This window comes from Dendronephthya gigantea, unplaced genomic scaffold, assembly GCF_004324835.1.
Source record: "Dendronephthya gigantea isolate DGI-Jeju-01 unplaced genomic scaffold, DenGig_1.0 000074F, whole genome shotgun sequence".
NCBI lineage: Eukaryota > Metazoa > Cnidaria > Anthozoa > Malacalcyonacea > Nephtheidae > Dendronephthya > Dendronephthya gigantea.
In genome coordinates, this window is record NW_021163084.1 from 119,051 (window position 1) to 129,631 (window position 10,581).

The following is a 10,581-nucleotide window of genomic DNA, read 5'->3' on the forward strand; positions in this document are numbered from 1 at the left end:
TGGGCTCAGCAGAGCACTCAGGTATTTCAAACCACAACAACAACAACAACAACAAATACCGGCTTTTAAATTACGTGACAATGAGATTTCCTCAATTCAAATTATTTGAACCCTTAAATTTGAATCTCCCCTTATTTTCCCCTTTTTTTTCGAAATCATTGTGATTATAGTTTTTGTGTGTTATAGGGGTAAGGTTAGGGGGAATGAATTACACTAAGTTGTTTTACACAACTTTTGCTAGCTTCTTAAACGAGCTGCTTGGCCCCACACGAAACTGCATCATATGACTAGGTCTTGTTTTCGAGACGTTATATCTACCCGTGCGAATTATCTAAAATTTAATCCAAAAAAGCTTTCTAATTATATTTATGAGATAACATAGTTGAATTACCTTTTACTCGTTGCAAATTCCAAGCTTTTAATACAATAATAGTTTTGTGACGTTCACTCCGTTGCCTTGTTACAATGCAAGCCACATTACACACTTGCTGTTTTTTAACTATATGCAATTTATAAACAGTGTTAATTGCATTTTTTAGTGCTAATTACCCGTCAACACTGGCACTTTCGCAGCGTTTTGTACGAATAATGCGGTTCTATTACAAAGGCATCTGTTCAAAATCCCAAAATTTAATTTCAATGTTAGTGTTTTGACGCGGCGCCTCAAAAGCCGCAAATTTCAGTGTAATGCTTTTTTGAAAGACAACGAGGCTATTTTTTTCAAAAAGCAAGAATATTCGAAGAACTGTTGCTCAATATGTAATTTACTGGTAGAAAAAATCCAAAACAGCATTTTTTTAGCTAGTTGATAAGTAAAGTCGCAATTCACAACGCATATTTATTCTATTCAATTATTTATTACGTCTAAGCCTTTATTTTAAGTTTTTGTAATATTAAAAATATATCCACCACATTTGAGACAGAAAACATTTTTATAATAAAAAATAATTAAAAGAGAACGTGACTCGTGCATAACAACTGTATGTTTCTTCTTATTGAAGAAATGCGTTTTTTGCGATAAACTTTACTTTTTTATATTCAAAGATATGCAGAAATTAAGAGTACGTTAGCTAATTTACAGCCTAACTATATACATAACTATGTATAAGCTATTCTGCCACCTGATATGTTTGCGGGCATGGAAAAAAAACTACGAACGACTGTAATGTACAAAAAATGCACTTTTTCACCAAAAATCGTACGGCGCTACACATTTCTAATTTTCGAATTTTGGACTGGAATTTTTCGACTATCTTGGTCGTAAAACAAATAGTGGAGCGAACAGCGTTTTAAACTCATCGGCATATTTGTCTACATTTTTCAGGCAAGCCAATCAGTAATGCCTAGATTTTTAATACTTCATGTAAAATGGTAAATAATGTACCTTTTCTACTGGAGGTGGACAAAATGTATGCATTCTGATTGGGTTACTAAAAATGCAAACAAACTTGCTGATTGGTCTAAAACGAAATTCCTCCTGTTTAATGAAGGGTGTTTTGGAATTCTTGAGGCTGAGCGCAATTTACTCTGCCCTTTTGGCAAAACTGCAAGAATTTGTGTATCAAACCCATCTGATTCCACATTTATTTACGTTGGGCTTTCCTTGTACTGATATTCATTGAGAGATGGCGATGGTATAGATGCTATTTAAAATTGGCTCTTCGCTCCGTAGTGACGATCTTGTGCAAGGAAATTTCGTTAGATTGTGGAAACACCTCCTTCCAGATTTTAAAACTGCTGAAAATAGGCTTCGAAAATTTGCCAATTTGATTTATTTTTGTATTGAGTGCGGAAAATGTGACCATTTTCGGCAGAAAAGTAACAATTTTCGTGCGCACTAAAAAGTATATTGATTGCGGAGTTTGCAATTAAGCAGACCATATTTTCCGTTCAACATGTGACACTCCAAAGCAAAGAATTGTCTATTTGTTCATTGCCCATTGTTCTTGGTTCAACATATCTCATGCATGTAGTGCAAGTATTACCTGTGGAAATATTTGTTTAGGGGCAACCCCAAACGGGGTTTTACGAGTTTTACAATCATATCATTTATCCCAACCGAACGCAACTACCAGAGGGCCCACAAAGCTTAATTCTCCCACTTCTCTATATTCAGAACTAAGAAGGCTCAGTGAATGTCCGGCATGAGTAGTTGGAATTAAATTTTTGACGATGTACATTTCAAATATGGCGAACGGCTGTTTTTTGTTAAATGACATGGTACTTACAATGGCTAATGCTGAAAAGAGCAAACTGAAAAATATAAACCTAGTATGTATGAATTACTTCGATAGCCAGTGAAAAGATAGTGCAGTTTGAATCTGTTTTTTTTTTCAGTCTCAACGCATCTTTTTCGAAGAAGTCAATTTTGTACACGTCTGATTCTTTGACTGATCTAGATTGGATACATTTCAATAATTTCATTCATCTTCTTGCATGATAAAATTAAAACTTCCACTAGTTTCGATTGATATTGATCTAGCATCGTTAAATGTGCCGTCGTTTGATGTACATTTTTTACATTGTTTTGTTTCGTGTCACGCATATCTGTATGTTCGTGTTAATCCGTCCTTCGTGTCATGATAAGTGACACACATTTTTTGGTCCGTATCATGTTTCGTGTCATCCATGTTTTGTTCAGTGTCATATATCTTTTGTTTCAGTAATTGTATTACGTAGTTTCTTCGACGTTTTTTCACGAATGTCTAGTCCCATTTTACGAAATCTACTGTTTTTGTCGCGATACCTCGATTCTACCTTCTCACCTCCCACTTGACTATTTGTGTTCTGTACTACCATGACAATATTCGATTTCACATTCTTATACTTTATCTGTTTCCGATTCAATCCTTCACCCCTTTCAGCGGAACTGATATTCCCTGAGAAACTATTTGTGCCAGACAATTGGGCGCCAAATCGTGATTTTAGGTTCCGCTGACGAATCATTTTTAAGGCCCCAAAAATAAACGGGTTTATGGCTGAGTTTGCATACAGTGTGATGGTGGAGAAAGCCTGGAGGTGGGTGTCTAAAAGATGGGACTTGATGGGCCTGAATGAAAACCACATCCAGTAGCAGTCGCCTGGTAACACGCAGATTACGAAGAGGATGACGGCAAAACTAAAAATCTATAAAACCATAGAAATAAGAGTAATCTTTTATGGTGATGTGACTGTGGTAGTTTAGCGTACTCCTTAATGACTGTTTTCTTTGGAATTTCACAACTTTCAATGATTCAGGTAGAAATAAGTTCTTTTTCGTTCAATGACGAATTCGTGTAAACTACAATGGCTATTAGTAATAAAAAGCGAAATTACAATCCCTTGGTAACGAGGTTTCCACTCTAAGCTAAACCAGTCTGAAATAAGAATTTGCAAGTATAGTCACTGACTCACTGGTCGATGTAGTGTATTAGAAACCAAGTAGTCGAAGGGTATAGTAACGGCGATGGTGATGGTTATCAGGTTACGTTCATAGTGCTGCTGATGTTCGTGTTTATGGTAATAATGCTGGTGATTGAGGTAGTAATGGTAGTGATGATAATGTCATTGATGATAATGCCATTGATTGTAATTATGATGAAAATAGTCGTGATTATGATATCAGTATTGTATTTATACACAACTCTAATGATTTTGATGATAATCTTAGTGATTGTGATGATAATAAAAATTATTTTGATGATAATGGTAGTGATGATAATATAATTGACTTTGATAGTAATGGTAGTGTAGTAATAATAATGTAATTTATTGTGATGATGGGGATGATTAAATACCTTAATGACTTTCTTCTTTTGTCGCAATCTTTTTATGATGGCAAATTTCTCCCTGGAAGATGTCGATTCCTTTCTGTTTAACTTTTTGAACTCCTTATAGAGAACATACCCAGATCTGGTATAACAATATGTTATTATTGTCAATGGTATACAATAATCCATTATGAATAATGCTAGAGTATAGTATTTAGCGTTGTTTGGTACAGACCAATTTTCCAAACAATCATTTTCTGTGTATTTTAATATTTTAGCGTAAGGAATGACGGCTGCAATTGCTATGAGCCAGATGCAAACGATGCTAAAACGAAGCCATTTTGGTTTCACCCTACAACAAAGAGGTAAAATTTAAAGGTTGGGTAACACCAGCGGCATGATAAAAACACGCCTAATTTTCCTTTTCTAATGTGGTGATTATCCGTCAATAAATCGTGATATACAAGGATATGCTGTCACAAACCTTTGCTTAAGAGGGCTACATATAGCTCTATGTCTCTCAAGACTCATAGCCATTAGAGTTAAAATTGAGATAAGTACTAGACATGTCTGAAGCGGATATATCACGTGACATAAAAGAGGTCCGTATGGCCATGAGTCTGCGTAGTTATGGTAAATATCCAGCGGTATTCCAATGACACATACTAATAAGTCTGCAACAGCGAGATTAAGTATGAAATATTCAGTAGATTTGAGACGACCACGCGAGAGTCCCACGCAAATTACCATGTTCGCGAGAGATCCCACGACGCTGATCACGCAGTAGCAAGCTATTTGGGTGATAAATAAGTAGTAATGGACTTCATCGCCACCCGCTGTATCGTTGACGAGCGGTGTGGTGTTTATTTTGTTATGACTCTTCATGGCGTGAGCGACCTAGAGTTAAAAAGAACTCTATATTAGTCTCTCACTTAATACTTTAGTCATGCAGAGGTTTGCATGATATTTGCAATGAACATGCACAGCTGTTATGAAGCTTAAGAGTAAAAGACGACCGAAGGCAAAAAAATCCGGCTGTGTGGCATGCATGTGTCACAACTTTCAATGATCCCTTTGGATGGCCTCGAAATGTAAACAAAATGTGCAGCAAAATCGTGCGACCAAACCTGGTTATATTTCACAAAACGTGCAAGGCGTTAGGGGAGCGAAAAGCTCCACAACGAAATTATAAAGCTTCCTTTGTTATAACAGTACAATAGAGTTTCTGCCCGTCTTAAATCAAGCTCCGCAACTACAATATGTAAGACAGAAGTTTCAAATAATTTCAAATTTTGTCTCGTGCTCTATAAGCTATATAATTCTATAATAACAAGTCGACCATCTTTGATTGCGAAATCCTGACATTATGAACTTTTATGATAATTAATTTTCTAGTTATGTGTCCTAAACCCTGATGTATCAATGTCTATCTAGCATTCACTTTGTTTTTTTTTCGTCAAAAAGTGTAAGTACGCTTTTATCGCGCCAAGTTCTACCGTCAAACGAGCAGAAAGACAGTGACCGATAACAAATTATTTTGCAGACACAATAACAAGTTCGCCAAAAGATTGCCAGTCTTCGCCGAATTGGTGTAGCATATGTTATCATTGATATTTATTTCAATTCAGAAAGCCAAATAATTGCATTTTTTATTGTTTCCTCTATGCCTACATATGTACAGTTTTTACCGCCAACATATGCATATAGACTGTGGTATTCAGCATTCAGTAACACTTAATTAATGCGTTTGTATCTATGAATTTCGACATATAATAACGGAGTCAAAACAAACAACTTTCTAAAGACAAAGCAGCAAGGATCGCCAAATACGTATAAGTGTTAAATTCAACATCAACTACCAATAAATCGACATGTTAGCTTTATTTTCGCCTATGTCTATCTATAAAAATTATGCACAAATTCGTGCCTGATGTATGAAACAAAACAATCTCTTTGAAAGGTGCATTGTTCAGAATAATTTTATGCCACGAATACAAAACAATTCTTCTGAGAACTGTGAAGTGTTCAGGCAAAAGGCGCAGTTTTTTGGCAAATTAGAATAACGAGTTGTTTTTAATGTAGCAAATAAAAAATTGAAGGCGAAGTGTGAGACGATTTTGTGGTATTAAACAAAAAGAATACAATATCAATAACAAATATTATGCATGAAACCAAACAAGCATGTATTATTGTCGAAGTAACTACACCATTGGCGGTGCCGTTATTTACCTATTTCAATACCTGAGAACTAGAGAATCGTTTTCCTCTTCGTTTAATCTTTGCCAAGCGAAATCATGTATACAGCCTTTAAGTCTAAAAACGGAGTAAACTAAATAACTAAATAATAAATTACTCTTAGGACGTTGGCTTCGCTTGGTCCAGTTTCTTGCTTTCGTTTATGTTCACGATATGAATTGCAATAAACGCAGCAATGCCAATCGACGCGCAATAAATTATACCTAGAGAATAATACTTGAATGAATACGCACGTTCAGCCAAAATCTTGCTTAAAAATATGTTGGGAATTATATAAAGGGTAGTTTTCCAGCCTTTACAAACACTCCTTGATAACGTGCGCGACACATAAATATACTACTATATATTATAGTGATAAGCAAATCGTTACTATTCACTGCCAGGTGTCAAGTCATTCAGTGTTCCTTAGCTGAACTTACGTTCTTAAGAAACAGTTAGCTGAGCTTGAAACTATGGTATCCGCCCACCGAAGTTAAACCGCCTTTGCAATGTGATTCTTCAAAACTATCCGCACCTGAAATTGACCTGCTTAGGAAACCGCCAGACCAACTCGTTCTATAGGCGGCTCTTCTGTGCGGCCAGCTCAAGGCTTATCGCTGTTCTTGCGCATCTGCCGCGAATGTATTCAAAACAAAAGATAATGAGGCCCACGAAGTAATTATCTATGGTGTCAAATGCGTTCGGTGGGTACAAACGCCTTGTTTAAGGGGCTGTTTACATGAGCCCGGTTACCCGAGATTCAACGAAGCGTGAGAGGACTTTGAGGTATTGAATAAAGTCTTTATGTCACCAAAACAAGCACATGCTATTGTTGTGGTGATTATACGACTGCCAGGATCATGTTATCTGCTCATTTCAATACCTCAAAATCCGATCTCACGCTTCGTTGAATCTCGGGTAACCGGGCTCATGTAAACAGCCCCTAAAACAAACCTTAATTATAGCTAATCGCAGCTGTTAATGTAACCCCGGCAAAGACGATCGATGAATTTTAATTTTAAAAATTTATTTTTATTTGAAATTAACATTTGTGAGCGTACTGAGGTGCAAATGACTAAAGACGGTCAATTATACTGAAGAAAATAGTCTCTCGAGATGGACACTCGCGTTCGCATAAATTTCAAAACTCTGCCTGGTCAATCCGAGTACATTTCTGCCCCAACAAAATTTCTGTCTGTATACATTACTCTACAGCCATGCATAGCCGCACAAAATATGATCTTCCTGTTTTTCCTACTATATGCTCGCAAATTAATCCAGTTTTCATGCTTAATGTCACAAGAATTAAGCCCTGCTACGAATGTATATGAATTATTAAATAATATATGACTTACTTTTAAAATACCCGTTGTTTACAAACTTTATTGCTTGAAGCTTTTAAATAGAGCAAATCGTAGAAAAAGGCAAACTTTTACTTTTGTGCGATGACTGGGTTACCCTGTTTCAGCGCTAGAAACTTTACACACTTGCTGTTTTGCTGTTTCACGTTTTGTAATGCCGGCGATATATATTGCGTCTGAAGATCTCAACTTTTGAAGTGTTTGACAATAAAGCGGTTCGATTACAAGACATCTGTCCAAAATGACATTTCGACTCAAGAGAAGATGCTAATTTGAAAAATGCTTTTTAAAAGACCATGGAGTGTAATATTTATAGAAAGAAGCGTTTTGTAAGCGATTTGATGTGGGTGTAGGTAAATAGGTAATATTTTATTGGAAATATGAAATCCAAGCAATTCTATATATGGGGGCGTGTTTGGTTTCTATGGAGGGCGTGTTTCAATATTAAAAATTTCATAAAAAAAAGGAAAGGTGGCACAAGAAAAACACACATGCATCGTTTAGTAATGTGTAAGACTACATAAGAAAGATTAAACCAACAATTGATACAAAGTGAATCATAGTATAAGTGAATGAAGCGATTCGACAAATTGTGCTTCATTAGGGGTCGATTCCAGAACATATAGGGCGGTTTATTTTAAGGCCAATCTCTGCATTGCAAGGCTTGGAATATGATGGGTCTGTTACGGAACTTCGCAGGTGCATGTAGTTTGATCTATTTGATCTATTACGAAGGAGCCCCGGAGAAGACCATTTGTACTTGGCACAAGATCTAAATCTCGAAATTTTAAAATATCATGGGTAGCCTGGGCGTCAATCGAACGTTAATTAAGGGGACCACATTCGTATATTCAATGATTGTTAGAACCCTTTCTGACTCTTGCTGCACGGGAGAGAAATCTTTGCAAATGCTCCATTAGTAATCTGCTACTATTCCATGCACAGAGGGAAGCAATAATCGAAGAATAGGGCTGCACTAGACGTATAAAGATTCCAAGATATGCAATCGAACAAAGGGTTTTACTCGTAAAATATGTTACACTACCAAAAAGCAATCATATTACAGCACCCAGTATCCTTGTTTTCTACTTTTTTTAACTATATACTTCTACCCAGTGTGACAGCTTTGGCCCCACCAGCGATGGTCCCTTTTCGGTTTAAATATTAGCAAAATAACCTCACTCCAGTAAGTATCCCCCATAATGCAGGAAATCAAATCAGAGAGACCTAACATTACAGAAACGTTTCTGGGAGAGGTTTCCCAGACCCCCATACAAACTCTGATGCTGCGTATTACAATTCTTTTTACCTATCAAGTTATTTTTGGTGTAAATTTAGATTACAAAACTTGCTGAGATTAACCAAACGATAGCAGTGAGACCCAATGTATGCAAGCTTGATGCCCCACAGCATGGTGCTTTTGTAGTGGTCTTGTTGTTTTCCGCTGTTGTGCTGGCCGTCAAAAATCTCATCTTTGTGTGGGTTTGACTTGGTTTTGAGCTTGGAACAGTTATGCTGGTTCCCAAATCGGCGATGGTAAATGGTGGCGATTTCGAGGTTTTTACCAAAGGAATTTCTATGTCTTTGATTGAGATATTTTTGGCTGTGTCTTCATCAGGGAGCTTCTGACAAAGATTCGTTGCAAAGTTTGTGAGATTGGTATTGTTTGCATGTTCTAAACTATAAAATAAAGAGGTTTTTATTAATGGCTTTATGGTGGTTGCTCGAATGGTCGGGAAGAATACGTGGGATGCAAATAACAAGAAATGATAGGATATATAGAGAAGTCTTCAAATTCTCTCTGAACGCCAACCTGTTAGCAGAACCATGATTTAGGTAGTAGAAAGAAAGAGTTCTGATTTAGTTTTACATGCACTTTAAATTTTTGACTCAATGAAACTGATTCAATCTTTTTCCCCTTCCTCCAAAGAGTCTTTCTTACCATTTCATGACTTTGAGGCAAAACCCTTTACCAAGCAATGACACTGCATACGCCTCATCTCTCGTACAGGCTGGAAAACCACCGTAACATGCGGCGTTGAGGACGTGAAAGCTGCAATTACTGGTCACGTTGTTTTCTTGTATCATCCTTTGTAATTTTCCCTGCTCTGCTACAAATGACGTAATATTGACGAATTCTGGAACCTATATGCATATATCGATAAGAAAGAAATCTGTCAATTGTAAATGCTATTGCACCAGTGTTTTACATTACGATGTCTTCACTTATAAGTCTGTTCGATTAGAATAATGTTACTATAAAATGGTCTAAATAAAAATTTTTGGTACGGCGTTTTCAGTAAAAAAAACTGACCTTAGATCATAGGTATATGTGAATATAATTAGATCACGTTACACTTCAATTTTCTTCTGCTTACCTTATAATTCCGCTTGGGGCATATTTTATTTTCCACATCTGGATATTCCTTACATATCTCGGATTTATCGTACCTCAGAGTTGCGTTGAGGTGTTTAGTGCAGTTAAGAAGCACGTCAAGGGTAAGTGCACTTATTCCGTCACATTCTCTCCTAGCTGTCACACATTGTCTATGCACTCTGTCAGAATCTAAATACACGTAGCTGAGATTGGTTTCACAAACGTAGATCATTTTTGAGCAATAGAACATGTCATTTGCTTTTGTACAGTTTTCATTGCCACCAGAGAAGCGAAGGAATTTTGCATTTCTATCCAGAACCTGTTTTATGCTTTCGCTGTCGATCTGTGAATGATTTGGAACCGAATCGGGAACTTTGTGACTGACTGGGCAGACATCGTTGACAGGGTTTGAAATACATGTGATGTTCCGCAACTTTCGAATCACAAACCCTTTGACTGGATGAAGGTTACTACACTGAACTTGTGTTATAATGAGGCATGCAAGTACAGAATATGTCGTCAAATACATCTTGTTGATCATACACTATCAGCTTCAGTCCACGCCTTGCTCTGTTCTTAATGCGTTTGATTGCTCGAATGGAGAAATAGTTTGTGTTCTCTTACATTGAAGTAATTATTGAAATGAACTTCGTGCAGTTTCACAGCTAAGGAGATTTTTCATTAAAGACCTCTTTGTCTGACAATAAAAATTATGTCATTGTTACATACCTATGGATAAAGAGTTGAAGTGAAGATATTGGAGTCAGTTTACTTTTTAATCCTAATGATCTTAAAGGTTATACATTTCGAGAACAATTATTCATGAAATCGTCATGGGATGATGACATGATTGCATGGG

General features: G+C 36.5%; 2 protein-coding genes across 2 annotated transcripts; both read right to left on the reverse strand.

The window, feature by feature from the left end:
* Positions 1-1,183: 1,183 nt before the first annotated feature.
* Positions 1,184-6,055, reverse strand: LOC114531804 (neuropeptide FF receptor 2-like). Its single transcript, XM_028553421.1, has 4 exons — positions 5,991-6,055; positions 4,234-4,646; positions 3,777-4,101; positions 1,184-3,126 (listed from the first exon to the last, which is right to left on the reverse strand). Exons 2-4 carry the CDS (start codon positions 4,632-4,634, stop codon positions 2,644-2,646), a joined length of 1,209 nt encoding a protein of 402 aa, XP_028409222.1. The 5' UTR covers positions 4,635-4,646; positions 5,991-6,055; the 3' UTR covers positions 1,184-2,643.
* A 2,464-nt stretch (positions 6,056-8,519) lies between these two features.
* On the reverse strand, positions 8,520-10,041 carry LOC114531807. The gene is made up of 3 exons (XM_028553424.1): positions 9,724-10,041; positions 9,288-9,490; positions 8,520-9,025 (listed from the first exon to the last, which is right to left on the reverse strand). Exons 1-3 carry the CDS (start codon positions 9,970-9,972, stop codon positions 8,680-8,682), a joined length of 798 nt encoding a protein of 265 aa, XP_028409225.1. The 5' UTR covers positions 9,973-10,041; the 3' UTR covers positions 8,520-8,679.
* Between the last annotated feature and the right edge of the window lie 540 nt (positions 10,042-10,581).